The sequence below is a fragment of the Ochotona princeps genome, chromosome 30, assembly GCF_030435755.1.
Source record: "Ochotona princeps isolate mOchPri1 chromosome 30, mOchPri1.hap1, whole genome shotgun sequence".
Taxonomy (NCBI): domain Eukaryota; kingdom Metazoa; phylum Chordata; class Mammalia; order Lagomorpha; family Ochotonidae; genus Ochotona; species Ochotona princeps.
In genome coordinates, this window is record NC_080861.1 from 15,169,332 (window position 1) to 15,189,471 (window position 20,140).

Consider the following 20,140-nt stretch of genomic DNA (forward strand, 5'->3'; position numbering starts at 1 on the left):
AAGTTAGAGAAAGTTAAATGCTACTGAATACACTTAACTACAGACAATGTAATAAAATACAAGGAAGCGAATTCACACACCTGTGAGTGGCTATTCTAAGAGGTGAAAAATCTGTTCCCAGTTTCTGACAGATATTCTGGGTGGTCATGTCAAAACACATGGGGCATGATACTACAAATATCACTACAAGTTTTTTTATAAGAGTTGTAAATATTCACACTTGCAGGATTAATTTTAAACACACTTTTCATTTGAAATAAAAGTTCCTTAAAGACAGAAAACGTGGCTTTAACATTGGCAAAGGAAGTCCCCTAAGGGAAAAAAATGTAAACAGATGGCTGAGAAAGATCACCCACACACTGAACGCAGCTCTTAGGAAGGCATCTCTAAGAATGAAGCAGCACTTCCCAGCCTGGGCCACTGCCCACAAGAATCCTTATTTAACCCATGGGAAAGGCACACTTTATACCTCTGGCCAAGAAAGATCTCAGCAACTCTTTTCCCTCGTACTCCATAAAAACCCAGACTGTTCCGCAACTCTCCCCAAAATGAGCGACAAACCATCAATCCCCTAATCAATCAATGTTCCATGATCAACCCTGAAGTAACATCTTCCCGCAGCAACGGGCTGTTAAGCCTGAGCTAAGCATATTAAGCATCCAATTTAATGTATGACACACATCTGTTCAGCTTTCTCAGCAACAGCAGTTTCAAGATAACGTAAATCCCAGACTTCATCAAAGAGAAAAAAAATTCCTGGCAACATTTAAAACAGAGTTTTAAAATATAATCCAAATGAGGGCGGGAGAGACCATGTTGCTATAACTAATGAGATTACGTAATACGAAATCAAATCCTCCAAATGATCTGAGCAGAAACACTTCATCTTTTACCTGGGCTTATTCATCTTTTTTTCAAGGCCATCTGCATTTCCCCAAGACTTGAATGTCCACCAGGTCAGCCAAGCAAGGTGGGAAAGGAGCCCTCAGCAAACACGTTGGTTGAACACCTCCCAGCCCAGGGGTTCTGGAGGAAAACTCACGGAGTGATCTTTCACAACGAGAGCACAGCACTGCACTCCAGCCATCAGCATCTTGTGTGGGTTCCAGGCCACTGAATCTGCCCTGTTGTGTGACACAAACAAAGGGACAGAGGAGGCAGGAGTCTCATTTGGTCTCTAAGGACGGAGAGGAGATGGACAACAGTATCCCGTGGGAGTATTCACACACATTCCACTCTTCTACAGGAATCTTGTTGGAACAATTACGGGGGGATGTAGGGAATATTTGGGGGGGTTGTTTTAGGGTTTTTGTCGTTTTTAAGCAAAACAATGGCTTTGTTTTTGTCTGTTTTCAAAATGTCACTTGGATGGGAAAAACCCTAAGAGATTTCGTTTGGCAAAATAAAAGCTAACTACAAACTTTGAAACCTCATTTACCTGTGGATGCCATGTAGGAGCTTGCGATGCTTCCTGGACATCAATGCTGAACCACCCCAAGAAGCCTGTTGAGACAGTTACATAAACAATAAGCAGTGTTATTTTATCATTGTTCACCAGGGAGCTGTCACAAGGCCTTTGTTTTATATAGTTGGTTATTTGGTTTTATGTCCTGTTAACTAGTTGGCGCTCTGGCAAGTTTAGATCACTATGTCAGCATAGGTACGTCACCCCAAAAATCCTTACAACAGAACTCTACACATCACAAATACAATGATACAGTAACAACTTGAGCTGCACATAAATGAAAAGGGGTTAAATGGACACAATCCGTGCATTCTTTGGATGCTTAAGTTATAAAACAAAAACAGCTTCATCATAATAGCATTTGCCATAAACCCTCTATGAGGATAACTCAGGGTTGCAGGCTCATCTTCTATGTAGTTAAAGATGAATATGACGAACACGGCAGATAGAAAGCTAACTTGGAGGAGCTAAGTGGGAACATCTCAGTTAATGAAAAATTAGATCTTTTTTATCCCAATGACTCTAAGAAATATTTATAAATCAAAGGTAAGAGAAGGAGAGAGAGGATGCCTTGGACATCAGAAAGTTATTTATTACAGAGTCAATTTTATGAGCAAAGGAGGGGCAAGGAGAGAAAGATGAGAGCTGAAATCTCATAGTGCTAGCAGGAAGGAATGAGGAACTGATGTAAGCAATACCAAAATAAATGGGACTGACATTGCAGTACAGTGGGTAGAGGTACCACCTGTGACACTAACATCACATGTGGGAGCTGACTGGTGTCCTGGCTGCTCCACTTCTAATCCAGCTCCCTGCTGAGAACCTTGGAAAACCAGTGGAGAATAGCACAACTGTTTGGGCACTGACACTCAATGTGGCTTCTGGCTCCAGGCTCTGGCCTGGCTCAGTTCTGGCTGTTGTTGCCATCTGGGGAGTGCAGAAGCGGGTGAAAGGTCTCCCTCTCTCGCTCTGCTCCTCTCCCGTTCTGACTTCCTAATAAATAAATCTTAAAAGAAAGAAAATTGAGTTTGGTTCCTGTATGCTGAGCAGACCTTCAAGTTTCACGTATAGCACAATGATGCATGACTGTGGCAAGAGAAATTGAGTCTATGTTGAATGCTCTCCAACTTCATTTAAGCCTCACAATATCCTCCTTGAGAAAACAATTATTATCACCTCTACTTTTTGCAGATATGTTCAAATGTTATAGACAAGTTCTCCAAGGTCTCAAAAGTATGAAAAGAAGACTTTAGGATGTTAATTTCTTCTCTTTTCATAATATGATGACTAGGGTAAAACCACACAAATTGGGGGAAAAAAAACTACTAAAACTTGCAAAGTGACCAAATAGAACACTCAAGGATGATGAGAATCTGTTAATCAGAAAGTGAACTCAAAAGTTACCTGGGATATAGACAAACAGCATCCTTTCTCTATTTAAGAAGAGAAGTAAATTTCACTGTCATAGGCAAGGATGTGGTGAGATTGAATTAGGGAGATGAACGAAGTACTGCATGATGCTCAGCATATTACAAAACATGAATTCATTGAAAGGCAATGAAGAGAAGGTACAAGGCAAGAAAAACAATGCTTTCCTTCAGGGCTGGAACCAGGGTGAGGAGAGTTGATCGGCATGCTGCATAACATAAGGAGGAATCCATGCACTGAGGTGGACCCTGCTGTGGCCTGAAGAGTGACATTATCTCTGCAGCAGAGCCCCAGGAGGCTCACTTGATCCACCTTGGTCCCCGCCCAGAAACCATAGGTAGGTTCGTCTTCACCAGCTCCAGCGTGTTCCCAAAGCTTTGTGAATTCTGATACATCATGAGGGTGGGTGCATGTGAATCCCAAAGACTCCTTGGAAAAAGACTGATGACTTGGAGTCTGTGATCAAGTTGCCCTCTCGCTATGCCCTCTCCTATTGAAATTCACAAAGGACTGCAGGCAACCGTGGCTGGGCAACAGAAGCATTGCCTTCTACATCTAAGGGAAAAATGTTTTAATATATTTTTATTTTGTACTGTGATTGTGTGATACAATTTTGCGTAGACTGGGATTCCCCCCAAACTCCCACCCCCATCAGATTTTTCCCATTTTGTTACAATAGTGTAGTCCTTCATAAGGAATCCTAATTCTATCAGTCTCTTATTTAAGTGTACCTCGACATTTTAGCCACTAGGCTTCTGTGCTGGGATCCTCTAATGAAGTGCCACTTTAATACATGTGTGAACATTTTCTCAGTGTTAGAGTTTATTAATTTGTTTGAAGGGTCAGAGAAGTTGTGGTCGATTTAGTTTGACACTTAAGGCAGTTGATCCCTACTTCACTCAAAAATAGAATAATTTGATATGAGAAAATATGCAGGGCCTACACGGTGATGCGGGTGTTGCCAACAAACATATTTTTGGATAAAAGATTTTTTGCAAAGCTCCAGCCATTAATTTTTAGAAAACTTAGAGTTTTCCATTCCCTGATAGACTGTAATTCTTTCTAAGCTCCCCAAATCTCTTAATTCATTCCTAATTTAGAAACCACTACAGTTACTCTGTTTTACATAAACTACTTAATCCATATTTGATATTTTGCTTATGAGAGTAGAATGTTTAAGCATAATTGCTGGTGTGTTTCAGTTTTCCCCTTATTTTCAGAATTGCAAAAGTACTCACTTCACATTATCTGTTGGGACATAATGTATTGTTATGCTTCTAAATCTATAAAAATCAGTGAGCTGTAAGTTGAAATATGAACAGACACAAATACTAAAATCACATTTAAATAAGTCACAAGTAATCTACCTGAAGGATTAACATTGACATGCTATTGAGTCTGCAACTCCAGAGAGCTTTTTGTAACTATTGCTTTCCAAATATGAGCATCTCTTCAATTAGAACCTTGAAATGTGGAAAAGTCTTTTTTGATAGCATATCATAGGCATGACATTTGAAAGGGTAAAATCATTCAAACTATAACCCTGCATGTAGGTGACTCTCTCAAATGCTCAGTTACCTCTATTGTAGCACCTTAAAAAGTATTTCTTCCAAAAAGGAGAATCTGAACTATTTGCTTGCCGGAGCAAAGTTTCCTAATATCTCATCAACAAGTTCAACTGCTCCTTTTTTGGTCTGTGTTTGATTCAAACTAATTAGCTCCTGGTTTCACAAAACAAGGGAGGAAAACAAAAAAGGAAACACAGAAATAAAAAGCCCCAAACTCTAAACAAGCATTCATGGTGGGCTGAATTTGACTTTCTGACTTTAGGTAAGTAGAATTCTTAAAAATAATGTTGGAGGAAAAATGAATAATGAAAACCCCAGGACTTACAGAATTAATGGGAAGAAATCCAATCCATCGAGTTACAAAATTATGAAGAATATGAGTTTTACCAATCCCTCTCAAATCATTATCTGTAATAGATCTAGATAAAACCTACTTTAATTAGAGAAGGCAATTACGTAAGGTAGATTTTGCAGTTGCTGGCTGATTGAAATCATATTTTACAGCTAGAAGATACTTTACAGGCCACATCTGCCGACTCCTTTACAAATGAAGATACTGTCACCCAAAGGACCAAGCTCATGATGCAGAAGCAGATTAGAATCCCAAATCACAGCCTCTTGATTATATAATCAGAATGTATTTCTCAAACCACACTGCCTCAACAATAGTAGATTCCAGTGGGGACCAGGGTGGGTGTGGGGGGGAGGGGGCAGGAGATGATTTACAGCAATGGAAAAAACTGTAAATGGAACCCAGAAAACTAAACCAAAATCAATATGACTTCTGGGAATCTTCTTGATATCTGATACTATTCATCCAAATTTAGAAACACCTTAACACTAGCAGGGCCCTCAGATCTAGCTTCCAATGGAAAACTTCCTACCAAAGCTACAGAAACGAAACACACACATGTGTACACAGATCCACTTACATCCACATGAAGCCAGAGGCCGTGTCTCTCGCAGATGTCAGCTATGTCCTCCAGGGGGTCGAAGGCTCCCAGCACAGTTGTGCCAGAGGTGGCACACACCAGAAATGGTGCCGCTCCCTGTGAGAAGGATCCACACACAAACAGAATTGTCATTGTCGCTCTAAAATTTGTCCAGCAGTAGGCTGGTCAACAAAAAGGGCAATGCATTCAGAGACTTACTTGCTTTCTTTGGAGATAATAATGAATGCAATGGGCATTTTAAAGCTCCTCCATTATGTGGCCACTTGGCATCATAAACACATTAGGGAAAAAGAAAACGCTGCGGAAACAATCGCTTTGCTGGATTACTACACATCTTCGTCATTACTCCCTTTCTGGTGTACGTTCTGTTCTACAGGCTGCCCAGGTAGAATTGAGTACCCTCATCCATTTGCAATGGGAAAATGATATTCTGCATGGTTCGTAGACCCTTCCTGGGGAGCTATATCAGGTCATCACAGTGCTAGTGTTGCCAGCATTCTGCAGAACAGAAAGCAAAGAGCTAGAAAAGCCCACATCCAGCTCGGAGATGAAACCCTGAAGGCCTATCTGCTTTGTCTTGTTGTAAAGTCGGCACACTCATAAAACAAAGAAGATAGTCAGATTCAAAGTCATCATCATCTCTGAAAGGAAGGGCCAAGGTAATCTCATTGGGATACACTCTCCAAAATGGATACAACAGCAAAAGCTGATTGCAATGTGCTGGTAGAGAGAACCCACATCACTTCTGCCATGATTGTCTCTGTCCTGTAGAGGGTTGCATATTGTAAAGAAAGCAGGTGCCAGTGGGAGACAGGGAAGAGGGAGAACATGAGTGCACATACAGAGATGGGTGGGGATTCCAGTCAAGGTATCCAGGCAACGGACTTTTCTTTCTTTCTTCCTTCCTTCTTTTCTCTTTCTCTCTCTCTTTCTCTCTCTCTCTCTTTCTTTCTTTCTTTCTTTCTTTCTTTCTTTCTTTCTTTCTTTCTTCCTTTCTTCTTTCTTTCCCTCTCTCTTTCTCTCCCTCCCTTCTTTCCTTCCTTCCTTCTTTCCTTCAACTAGGCAAAGGAACAATGTATCAGTTTGCTTGTAAATAAGTGGGCCCCAGCATGGTGGCAGACATACTACTCTCACTTGGAAAGTCCCACCAAGTGAAAATTTGCAGAAAAAAATGTTTGACTGTGGGAAACCACTACAACCTTAAGGTTCTAGAGCATCTGTGGAGAAAGCAATAAGAATGCTAACTGCTAAAAAATGTTAACTGTCTAAAGTCCTTGCCTCACACACACCGTGATCCCATATGGGCTCCCGTTGTAATCCCGGTGGCCCTGCTTCCCATCCAGCTCCCTGCTTGTGGCCTGGGACACCAGCAGAGGCTGGCCCAATGCCTTGGGACTTTGGACCCACTTGGGAGATCCAGAAGAGGCTCTGGTCTTCTGGCTTCAGATCACCAGTGCGGCTACTTGGGGAGTGAGTCATTGGACAGAAGATTTGTCCTTCTCTGTATATTTGACTTTCCAATAAAAATGAATAAATCTTAAAGGAAAAAAAAAAGAATTTTAACGACTGGTAAAATCACTTCCCTGCAGTGAGCATGGAGTCATCTTTTCCCTCTCAGTGTCTCATAAAGTACATTGTCCCTGCAATGTGTTTTTATGTTCTTTACTCGCAGAGGTTATTGTGTTTGACCCAAACTCACTCCATTTAACTAACCTGGAGCAGAGAGGTGTTATTCTACAGTGGAAAGTGAGACAGAGCAAGCATAGTAGATTAACATGGCTAAACTTCGCTAGGCAAAAATTAAGGTGATGGCACACCCTGAATCTATTTGCCATTGTGGAAAACAGCTGTGGCACTAAGAATCCAACCCACCTAAACCTCTAAGAGACAGACCACGAAGTGAGAGAGCCCCCAGGAAGCCACGGGCTTTGGAAATTCTTGCCTGTACGCAATTACCTCTGTACCCCAGAGTGTGTCTTTACTGTGATGGTGACCTAAACGAAATGAGATCAGACTTACATCAATCATTGAAACCAATAGAAAAAGTAATTTACTAAAGCCATTTATGATGTCTTTAATGGTTGGGCTTTTCCTCATAAACTGTATGACATCCTGACAGCGGTGAGAAAATACCTAGGCAAGCTATTATAACCTATTAATGAGTTTTCCTCACCTTTAAAAAAATTCTCACTATAAATATCAGGTCCAGAAATTAAAGTTTTGCAATCTGGATTTGACCTTTCAGGGTTTTTTTTTCCCCCTGTTCCTATATTTCCTGATGTTAATGAGATAATTTGGCTGAAACTATTGGTATAAGCTGCTGCTGAGTTATGTTCTTCAAGAAAGTTTATTTCAAGCAGTCACAAAAGTAGGCCCCTCAATGGCCCAAAGCCTTGGGATCCTGCACCCATATGGGATACCCGGAAGAAGCTGCTGGCTCCTGGTTTCGGATCACTGCTATGGCCACTTGGGAAGTGAACCCACACATGGAGGATCTTGCTTACTGTCTCTCCTCCTCTCTATAAATCTGACTTTCCAATAAAAATACATAAATATTTTTAAAACTAGCTCTTCAACAGTCAGTGGTCAATGTAGCTTGCCCTTGTACATCCTCAGAGGGGGCTGGTGTGTTGGCTCAACTAGTTAATGCTCAGCCTCCAAGTGCTAGTACCCTGTATCGACACTGGTTCGTGTTCTGGCTGCTTCACTTCCCATCCAGCTCCATGCTAATGGCCTAAGAAAGCAGTCGAGGATGGCCCAAGGTCTTGGGACCCTGTACCCAGGTGGGAGATCCAGAAGAAGCTCCTGGCTCCTGGCTTCGGATCGACTCAGCTTCAGCCATTTTGCCTATTTTGGAAGTGAACCAGTGAGTAGAAGATCGCTCTCTCCTTCTTTTTGTAAATTTGCCTCTCCAATAAAAATAAACATAAATCCTTTAAAAAAATGTACTTCAGAAACATGAATGCTTTCTGGTTTCCATGATCTTTATAATGACATTGAATAAAGGTCACTGCTCAACAGCTTTTAAATAGAATTTTGTTGGTCAAGGAGTTCAATTCTGCAGGAAAAACAAAATGTAATGTACCATTGCTTTTGTCTGAGATAAAGCAGTGAAAACAATGATTGGAAACAATTGAGTCTGGGGCAACTGAGAAAAATAAACTGTTCATCACATCCCGTTATTTCAGATTTGTCTCAGGTGAATGTAGGTTCAGGTGTTAACAGACTTAAAGAAACCTGAGGGAGTCACAGCAAAGCTAACCTCATGGCACCGCTTTTAAATGTGCCTGCGTGGGCTCAGCACGATAGTGTAGTGGTTAAAGTACTCGTCTTGCATGCGCTAGGATCCCACATGGTTGCCAGTTCTAATCCCGGCAGCCCCGCTTCCCATCCAGCTCCCTGCTTATGGCCTGGGAAAGCAGTCGAGGATGGCCCAAAGCCTTGGGACCCTGCACCCATGTGGGAGACCCGGAAAGAAGCTCCTGGCTTCCTGGCTTTGGATTGGCTCAGCTCCTGCCATTGTGGCCACTTGGAGAGTAAACCATCAAATGGAAGACCTTCCTCTCTGTCTCTCCTCCTTTCTGTATATCCGCCTTTCCAAAATAAATAAATAAATCTTTTTTAAAAATATGCCTGCGTGATTTTCATTTTTAACAGAACATAGTTTTCAAGTTCTCAACTCTAACACTTCACCAGTCTTGTGTGCTTCCATTCTTAAAGCAAACAAATTTGAGCAATAGAAGTGATAATGGCTAAAATGAAACTCACTGGACTAGAAACATGAATTCTTAATGACACTGAAGGAAATGGGGTGAGGATTCTCTTAAGAGGATGCCAGGCAACTCGCTCACTATTTTGAAAATTGTTAAATGAAGGGAAAGAATATAATACTGATTCGGTCTTGCCTGCACAAGGTGTGTCTTTAGGGAAATCTCACAGAGACGAGGGAACATTTTTCTTTAGAGTAGAATGTCTGCCGACGTATGGGAAGGAGTGCAAGAATGAGTTAGAACATCCCTTTGCAAAAATAATACATGTGGATGATAGTTATCAGCAGTCGCAAAACCCAGGAGGTTAGAGGCTGGAAGGGGGTTTTACCATGGACGGTGTGACAATCCTGGGCCTCATCGACCAGCGCTGTCACAGAAAGAGACACAGATGTCTCCTGATGGTGGAACAAAATCCCACCCATGAAGGTTGCCTGGCAAAAAGGCCAACTTAGCTCTCATTGAGTCTTAAACTCTAACTGTACCATTACAGGAAAAAAAAAAAAAAAACAGAATAAATAGGGTGGTGTGGAGGAGGGGAGCAAACAGAACTTGAGAAGCCAGATACAGATTAGAAGTATTTATGTGATATCGATTAAATGCGAGGTTTGGGACCTCATTGGAATCCTTATTCAAATAAGCCAGTTACTTATAATAAGTCAATGTGAGAAGTTATGATATATCTGGAATGTTTGATGAGATCAAGGAACCACTTTCTTTAAATGTAAGTATGGCATTACTTTTTTTTTTAAGTAACAGTACCTATCTTTTTCCTGTATTTCTAATTATTGTTATTATTTTACAATGCGGTACCCATCATTCTGCTATTTAAGTGTAACCTTACACTGTGGCTATGGACAATGGCAGAGTCCAGCATCTTATTGTTAAGACATATCAACGGTTTCTTTGGCAGTTCATCTTTGGTTTGGAAGTAGAGACGCATACTGCACTGCATCCTCACAACTTGTTCTGATAGTTCCTGTTACACAATTACTACACTCTTCCCTTTTAAGGAAAAGCCATAAACCAAAATCAACAAAAGAAACAGCAATAAAAAATTTACAACAACATGAAGTCAAATGACATGCCACCAAATGACCGATTTTTGCTGAAGAAATGGAAAAGAAAATTGGAAAAAAAACTTTCCTTAGGAAAGCAATGCTATTGTATGACCTATGTGTCACTGAGAAAATTAGGAGGAGTTAAATACTTTTTTGAAGAAATTAAATTAAAAACAAAACTATCAGATCCCATGAGATGCAGCAAAAACAGTATTAGAAGGACTTTTATGTCTCTCCTCCGTTGTCCCCTATGTTTTGTAGTAATATAGTCTATCATGTGTATAGTCTTGATTCCAATTTTCTGCTCTTTATGTTGGTCATGATACTGTTGGCATAGGCAAGGGTGGAAAGATTAATATTCTGTTGTTTAGGTATATTTAGACTTTTCATTGGGGTCTACTTTTATTCCGGTATAGAGATTCATTCTGTCATTTTCTTTGGTTCCAGGTTCTCTGGATTCCATCACATCCTTCGTTTGTGAGATTACAAGTGTGTGTCTTCCTTCATTTTTTTTTCATTAGCATGGAAATAACTTGGATGTCCATCAAAGGAGGACTGGATAAAAAAAAAAATACGGTATATCTACTCTATGGAATACTACTCAGCTATTAAAAAGAATGAATGAAATATCACCCTTTGCAACCAAATGGTCCTAATTGGAGACCATTTGCTCAGTGAAATGAGCCAATCCCAAAAGGATAAATATGACAAGTTCACTCTAATATAAAACTGTAGGTATCTTTTGCAGAAAAATTCTGCAAAACGTTAGTAGATAAAATGAGATGATATCTAGAGTTTGATCCAAATTAATCTAGGGGTAGTGGAAGCAGGTGGGGTACCAGTAAAATGAAGGCACCTGAGCCAGTGGTTGCTAAAGTTGCACAGTTGGTATGTGGAGGGTCATTCTATTAGCTTTGTATAAGCTAGGAGTTTCCCATAGTGAAAAGTTTAAAATTCAAGAAAGAAAGAAGTGGGGGAGGGAGAGGGAGAAGGGAGGGGGGAGTTTCAGGAACTGCAAAGAAAGCACAGCCACACAGACAAGCATCCGTGACTTAATGGGAGGCCTTGTCGATAGGAACTTCCACAGAAAAGATGAAGTTAAAGCAAGCAGTACCTGTGGTTAACAACAGAACAAACTCCGCACCGAGTTACACAGACTTTAACAAGAGTCAAAGAAATCTGGTCATCTGACTCACCAGATAGCTCTCAAATATGCTTGCCATTAGGATGCTTAAAAATAATTAATGCGGGTCAAAAGAGGTACACAAGAGGCCAATACCCATGCAGTAATGACAGTACACAAGTTCAAAACATGCTTACTGACATAAAATGCCCCAGGAAAGGGGAATTTTCATGAAAACTCCAGAAAAAGTAAAAAAAAAAAAAACATGCTTATAGAAATCAATTTTAAGACTCAAAAATAATTAAGGCGCTTGTTCTTATCATGTGACTCCTGGAAAAATAGATATGTTGATTGAATCTGGGCTTTTCACCCATCAGCAGACGTGGCTGGGTTTGTTGCTACCTTCTGGGAACTTATTGGGAGAGACTAGAGGCAGTGGTATGAGGGGAGATAAGCAACTAAGCAGGTGCAATGAAATCCAGTGGGATTTTGGTCCAGGAAGTCAAAAGGGCTGGCATGAAAAACAATGACCCACCTTTGAACAAAGCAGCCTTGTTTGGATCAGAGCCAGTGACCAGGACCATGCCTTGCCTTCTCCAGCAGTTGGCTGAAGCTAAGGAAGACAGCTACAAAAGAGAGGACATTCTACCCCTGAAATACTCAGCCTGGGCCCAACATGGGGCGGCAATAATGGGCAGCCTGTGTCAAAGCCACTGAAGATGACCTAGAAATCAGGATGGATCCTAAATGCAGACAAAGGGTTTGGGCGGCAGAATTTTTTCAAGGGGAGGTGTGAAACAAGAGAGTGGGTGCTGGAGCCCTCCCAGAGAGGCCAGACGAATCTTTGGTGCTTCTGCTAGCCCTGAGTGTAAGGTTCCTCAATACGAGGATGTCAGTGTCTGAATAGGCTCTGGCCACCTGGGAATGAGAACATCCGAGAAACTCCACAGAACATGGAGAGCCATGCACCTGGAAACAGAACATCTGGAAATGAGTTTTCCTCTTTTACCCCCAATGGGTTCTCTTCTGTCTCCCCCACACAGAAGCAGGTTGGCTGCCTGCATTCTGTCTCTCACACCCAGGCATGCATGCATGCTTCCTCTCCCCCTCCTACCAGTTTCCCTATTTCTCCCCTCTTACCTCTCTTCTGGCTTGCCAGATTTGCCTCTCCAGCTCTGCAGGTATCATTTTACCTCTAAGGGACACAGAATTGAGACTTTGAGTTGTGTTCAAGCTATCAGACAGTAGTGTACTTCTTTTTAAATAATATAAAATACCCCTGCCACCCACGAGGCTTCTGGATCCCACTCCCATTACCTTCCATCTGTTTCCACAAAGCACACGTTGTCAGTCCCAATCCCCAGAAAGGAAGCTGCTTTCTTCATGGAGTAATGACACTGAATTAAAAGGGACATTGGGGAAGCAAGAGAAGTTGAGCACACAGCCAAAAACAGTACTGCTTATTATCAAGATGGGCGTATTTCACTGTGTCTGAGCACCACTGGCTTTGAAAAAATTTGCGTAAAAGAAAGTAAACAGTAATTTCACTGAGTTCCCTAGTATTGAGCTTGAGAGCATGGACGTTGAGTTCAGAGAAACCAGCATTTAACTCCAAGCTCTCCCGCAGTGAGGGCCTTGGGAGCTTAAACAATTCATACATACTCTCCAAGCCTCAATTTCCTAATCTATAAGGTGGTGATAACAATGCCTACTCCAACTCCTTTGTAGAGACTAAAATAGGTTAATATATGCAAAAAGCTTACCATGGAGTCTGGCACATGATTTTCGTGAAAAGAGTTTTGTCTTTATGCTACTAATAAGGCTCAGTATTGACAGGAACTCAAAATCTAGCCCACTGCTAACTTGAAACCCTTCAAGAAGCAGCAAAGCTCTATTGCACAGATTGTAATCACAGTCTAGAGAAGAATTTAATTATTCCCAAGAAAAAACAATGGATTGTAAATGCTGATCAGACACTTGACCAATCTTGTTAAATACTAAAGGCAAAGCTGAAATTAGACATGCAGAAATGTGGCTAGAATCATAACCAAAGTAATAATATCACTGTTCAGTACAGAAAAACCATGCTACTCAGCTGTGGTACAAATGGGGCTAACAGATGGTTCTGAAATCAGCTGTGGTGTTTCCTATTGGCAAATAATTACTGTATATGCCTTGGATTCTGGGGCCCTATCCTCTCCCCCTGCCATTATAGGAAACTCACAAAATCATCTGCATTCAAACATGGGGACGTCGTTCTTTATATTTAAGGGAGGACAGGTGGTCAATTAATTCTTTGTCACGCCAGAAAAACGAAGGTGCTAAAGGACATTATTATACCAAAAAAGTCTGAGTAATTTAATTTGTAGGTATGAATAGATTAAAAGAGTAGTCATGCTTTCACACTTAACTTGATATATTCCCTCAAATGTGGTAATTTTTTTTTCATTCTTTTGTCAAGAGAGTTTTATTGGGAGCTCTTTTCTAACTCTGTAAAAATAAATGCAGAGGTAGCACTATCAGGAAAAAAATGAGACAATGCTAAATAATTAATTTCCAAATATCAAACATGATAGATCTTAGAAATGCCTGCAGGATGTGTTTTTTTTTAAGATTGTTACAAGAACATATGCATATTGGAGAGCAACAATGTACATGAAGAGGTAATTCATTCTCTGCTTACTGCATCAGCACATGCTGGCTGGAGGTAACATGGCTGGCATAGCTAAGGGGACTAGCTAAGGTGATTTGGGCCTTGGAAACCAAAGTTATTGATTTTATGATGATAAATGCAGCTTTTCCACAATATGTACCTGAAAGGAAAACCACAGCACTCTACCCCTGAAAAACAGCAAAGTATCTTCCACCAATGGATGTGCTAAATAAAGACCTTGTAATCAGAGTAAGAGTACCTTGGATGGAGCCATCTTTAAGGGCTAAAGTATAGCCAATGTCAACCTCAAATGGATAGGGAGAAATCTTTCAAAATGTCTGCAAAACTGAAGCATCACAGAAGTTAAAGAGCCATGGAATGGAAAGAAAAGGAAGAAGGCATGCTGAGCCATTTCCAGCCAACAACAACAACCACCACCACCACCACCCAGATGGCTGGAATTCAGCAATAGCAGCTGCATTTAGCAACAAGTAGTGCCTGTGCCAATCACTGGCAAAAGATAAGTCAGTCCTTCTGTCCTAACCTTCCTGGTTTATAATTCTACAGAAGACACAAAAATATCAGCAGGTGTTCATTCCTGTAAAGACAGAGCAGAAAGTGCCTACATGAGAGTGCTGAGCTGAAGTCTGGCTTTCCCATTTCCACGGGACTTTTTGCTATGACCTTGGGTTTCTGGATGAGCTGCCACTTCTTCCTGGAGTCCACCGTGCCATGGAACTCTGTCTGATGCTGACTATGGGATGCTCATACGAACTAGCGGGGGAAACCAGGCTTTATAATTGTTATCTTTTAAGGGAATGAACACAATGAACGCTCAAGGGCTTCTCCAAAAACACACTGGTTGTTCAGTTCCTACACAGGCTAGAGCCAGAAGTCACATGGACTGACTCCAGCCCCCAAAGCTCCGAGAGACACCCTAAGGATGATGCCCATTGAGAGAGCCTGCAGTGTACCCCAGAGTAGAGAGCTGAGTTGAGCGAGGCATCAAAGGTCCAACATGTTAAAAAGAACGACTATGATGAATACACCTGCCTTCTTGTAGGCTTGGCCATTCTAGAAAGGAACTAAAGCTAATCGATTAGCAAACTGGTGCGAAGTTTCTTTTTCTCTTTCTTTGTTAGTGGAAACAATAATCCCTACCTTATAGTGACTCCAAAAGTGATTAGAATTTTCTAAAACTTTACAAACCTAGACTATCTTTACACCCACAGAATTCATATCTAAGTGCTAGCCAAGCCAATGGTTTATAGCTTTCCTCTACAGAGTCCTTCTGTTTGTACCCCATTCAGCCCTGTGGAGATGACACTGGATAGACAGACACTACAAAGGTCTCCATCATCATCTTTCAGATCTCTGTCGATGACTGAATTACAAACAATCCCTGAAGCCGGATCATGTAAAATGGATTTGGGATAATACAAGGCAGTGCAGAAACTAGAAACAATTACTTGAGAAGATGGTGCAAGAAAACCTACTGGGTCACAGATAAAATACTAAAAAAGGGGAGGGGCAGCAAAAACAATCAATAGGGTTGAGAACTCCCTGATAAATGTAAACGTCTTTAATTCTCTCTTTTAGCTCAGTAATCAATTCATTAGTAGTAACGGTAGCGAAGATGGTCATTAAAACACGAATGGAAATGATGCGGGGTGGGTATTTGTTCGACTTAGCAATGAAAACACAATTTAGGATGCCTCTCACACTGCAGTGGATAGGTTCAAGCCCTTGTTGTACTGTGTATTCCAGCTTCCAGTGTACACTCTGGGAGGCAACAGGTGATGACTCAGGTTGATCCTTAACTCAGCATTTTCAAGGCCCTCCTGCCCAAGACATCCTCTCCATAACAAGAGACTGCTTGCAGGGTAAACTCTCCCAAGTGTTTGAACCCCTGCCACCTGCACCAAAGACTCAGATAAAGCTTCTGGATTTTGACTTGTCCAGGACTAGCTATTCTAGCTATCTGGAAGTAAATCAGTTGATGGAAGATTCTCTCTCTCTCTCTCTTTCTCTCTGAATGTGTGTGTATGTGGGGGGAGTGGCTAAAGAGAGAGAGAAAAATAGATCTCTCTTGCTTTTCCCTCTTTCTCTGTAACACTTTCGATCTATTCATACCTACAAATTAAATTACTCAGACTTTTTTGGTATAATAATGTCCTTTAGCACCTTCAATTTTCTGGCGTGACAAAGAATTAATTGACCACCTGTCCTCCCTAGAAGACAAGGATAGCTGGAGCACAGCACAGTCATAGGATGTATCCTTGCTGGGCCACAGCTATGTCAGTCAGTCAACCTCCAGCCATGCTAGCGAGCTCAGCCACTGGAGGCAGCCCACCTAAACTGCAGACTACAGTGTTGGGTTTGGGGGAAATGTGCTAGACTGAAGAACAAATGGTTCATTCAGATTTCATAAATTAGGAAATAGAGGCACAAAGAAGTTGATAAAAAAAAAAAAACTTACTCAAAGTTATTCAGTAAGTAGCAGGGACTGGACTTGAATCCAGGAACCCTCACCTCACCCAAAGCCAATGTACTTATCCACAATCTGACCTTTTATTTCACTGGCCAAAAAAACTAGAAATGGGGAATAGAGTAAGAGATACAGAACACACAACTGTGTGTGTGCACATGTTACAAGTATCTTTTTTTTTCCTTGAAAAAGAAGACCCAACTCCCTTATATTAGCCAATCAAAATAATCAGTGTTACAAGAACTCTGCTTAGTAGTGTTCATCTATGTTCTAATAAATGAGATATTCAATGAGAAGATATTCAGGGAGAGATAACATTTTCAAATTAAATGTCTTTCTCAAAGAAAATGTTGTGAACTATGAATATTGTTGAGTTTACAAGAGTGGTTGATGCTGAATTTGCCATAACAGACTCATAAAAATACCTTTAGAACAAAATACTATATTTGAGCATAATAGTCACACATGAATAGGACAAATCACACCAGTGTGCTCAACAAGCGCTTTTTAATACCATATTCATATATAAAATATATATGAATATATATTATATATGTGTATATATACAATATCAAGAATAATATTTTTTACCTCATCCGATGTGAAAACAATCAATCTTGGCAACCCAAACAATCCCTTTTCTTTAATATGGGGACAATATTTGTATCTAGCTAAGTTCATTGCATACATATTCGACACTGAACCACCTGCAAAAACAAAATGAAAATGGCGTGATTATAGCATGAAGTAATAGTTCCTTAAGTTTTTGATAAGTTACAGTGTGAACAGCTGTGGCCATGCTAGTCTAGCGACACTCACTGTGAAAGCTTCCCCAGCATTGTCCCCAACCCACTACTCTGTGGTCCACATAGACACGATCACAATCTCCAGTCTCAGCAAAGGGGAACATTTTAGTTGATTCTTTCATTGCATGGATTTTCCAAACAGCTTAAATCTATGAGGTCTGGAGCGATGGTCAGCACCTAGATCTCCACAGATTATAATGTTTTCTGTCAACCACCTGGTAAATAGCATTGAAATGCCAACCCATGTTCACACAGCGCTTAAAAATTAGGTGGTTCCAGGATAAACAAATGTGATTCTGATGTCTTCTCCAGTAAAAACTGAGTGAAAACCTGAAGGCTTGTCATAACCCTTCTAGAATCCCAAGAGCAAGTAAATGAGCTAATAGCAGATAAAGGTCCTAAATGATAGACATCTTATTTGTTTAAAGATGTGCATCAGATATTCATTGTATGGTCAGAATATTATCTCTTTGGAGAAAGGCAAAAAGCTAGATTCTCACCAAGTATCTTTGTTCATACCCAGTGTTTTGTAAAGTGTGGAACTGCAAGTGTTGTTCCTGATATGAGTAAGTTTTGGATGCTTATCATGGAAGGGTGATGGCAATATCTAATTGTACTCACCTGGGTTAAATATTCCATCCCCTTCTTTCCAGCCAATAAATTCAATCATTTTCTTCAGAACCGCTTCTTCCACTAACAGAAACACTGGGGACACCTCATACGTATAACTAGATAGATATAAAAAACACTTCACTTCTATGACTAGAGTCAGAACATCCCTTCGGTGTCTCAAGAAATGCACAAAGAGTTTACTTCATCAAGTGTTCGCCAAAGCGTAGATAGTCTTCGGAAATACAGAATTATTTCATCATTGATGGTGTTAGCCATAGTTAGTTAAGTGCTAATATGGGGTAAACTTAGGGATACACAAGCTACACCAGCAGTTCTAACTTAGAGTAAACTTTCAGTCCCAAGAGAAGAGATAAAGGCAGTGCACTCATTTTTGCCTTAGCCATAAGCAGTAGCCATTGCACTCTGTATTCTGTGGATACTGATCCATCGCTGTCTAAAGAAGAGTCATCACCATGTTGACCAGGACTGATTAGCTTATTGCCATGCATATGCTAATAGTTCAACATGTTCTACCTGGAGACTATCTGTCCTCAACTAGGGTTTCCTCTATCACACTCTCTATGCTTGTTCAAATGAAAAGCTTATCAGGAGATATCTCTCACTACTACTGCCAATCCCCTAATGTGGAGGGATTTGTTGCTCTAGGCTGGAATGCCCTTGATGGAGATCTTCTCTGGGTTAATCCCTTTAAGGATTGCCTGAACTGAAGAAAGATACCTCCTCAATGCCACACCCCTTCCCTGAGCTGGTGGTAAAAGGCCTGGTCACAGTGCCATCAGCTCAGACTGCCACTGAGCTTGCACAGCAGTTTGATTCCATCCCTGCCCACTCCCCCCGTCACTGCCATTGGTTTCAAGGGTATTCCTGAATAAGCTTCCTATTACCAAACTCCATCTGTAGCAGCTTCCCAGGGGACCCAAACTATGAGAGCCATGGAGCCTTGAGTTTTAACGTTTGAGTCTTCCTCTCTCCGGGGGCGACTAAATATCTACAATTTACTTCTCAATTAGGTGATTACATAAAATTGTATCTGAATAAATGTATACTCTAAATATATATGCTAAGCTGACACACATTATAGTCACAGAATTTAATCTAATTATTTTAACATCTGGTAAGGAAGGTTTGGGGATAGAGGCACAAAATTAAATGTGGAACAGTTACTATGTAATGCCAAGTTAGGTTCTCAGCCCTACACAGATACTGTCTTTTTAAAATTAAGACAGCTTCTATTTTTAATCATGGATGAAGCTAAAGTACACACACCAAGTCTATGAAAAAAAATGTGTATTTGTTTATGTGAACTGACACAGTTTTTTTAAAATGAGTATAACACTTTCTCAACTATAAACCTGGAAATAGGCCAGGAGATAGAGGGGAGTGTGGCAGAACATACACTCACAGATTGTCACAGTTTAGGTAGACGGTTCTGCTTTGCAGCAATTAGAAACCTTTAAATATTCCAGGTAGAAAGCTGAGATGAGGAAGTCAAAACAAACAAAATAAAACAAAACAAAAAATAAAACATTGAACCTATAAAACCAGTTCAAAACATTGTGTAATCTTATTGTCTCTCCTGACTTAACCACCACATCCTCTTCCACCATTCTGACATGGTATCTGCCCTCATGGTCTAATAAAAGGTCTCTTGTTGGATCTCCATGTTGCTAATCAAGTGGACATTTTTCATTTTTTTCTATCTTCATTTTAAATACTGAACAACAAAGGACACACTCTCTTCCATGGTTTCTGTCGCTACTCTATTGATTTTCAACACCTTCTTTCTCTCTCTCTCTCTCTCTCTCTCTCTCTCTCTCTCCACTGTAGGCAGATCTTCTTTCTCCTAGCCAACCAAAAAATGTTGGCTATCCTCCAGGCCCACCCTCAAGCCCGGCTCTATCTTCATTCTATATCAACCAGATAGCTGGAGGGTACTCTCCAATTTTGACCAGCAATTTAAAACCACCTGTTAAGTTTGGGAAATGTATCAATCAATGGGGCACACACTCAGAAATTCAGACTTATTGTTATCTGGCTAATCTGCCTTCTATCTAGCTAGGTTTTAAAGCTTATATGTTCATTCTAATGAAGGTTGAGAATGACCAGTTTACAGGATCTTGTTCATGTCCACTATGTCAGTTGCATCATAAGTTAACGTAACACTTTTGCATTTATATTTTCCTATGGATGTCAGA

The 20,140-nt window shown here is 40.6% G+C and overlaps 1 protein-coding gene across 1 annotated transcript in view; it reads right to left on the reverse strand.

The window, feature by feature from the left end:
* GADL1 (glutamate decarboxylase like 1) overlaps positions 1-20,140 on the reverse strand; it is a 115,238-nt gene that overhangs the window by 86,096 nt on the left and 9,002 nt on the right. The window contains exons 5-11 of the mRNA XM_058657030.1: positions 17,934-18,040; positions 17,098-17,213; positions 12,683-12,762; positions 12,506-12,560; positions 5,394-5,510; positions 1,439-1,503; positions 1,043-1,124 (exon numbers count right to left, since the gene is read on the reverse strand). Coding sequence (XP_058513013.1) covers positions 1,043-1,124; positions 1,439-1,503; positions 5,394-5,510; positions 12,506-12,560; positions 12,683-12,762; positions 17,098-17,213; positions 17,934-18,040 — 622 coding nt within the window. The remainder of the gene's footprint in view (positions 1-1,042; positions 1,125-1,438; positions 1,504-5,393; positions 5,511-12,505; positions 12,561-12,682; positions 12,763-17,097; positions 17,214-17,933; positions 18,041-20,140) is intronic.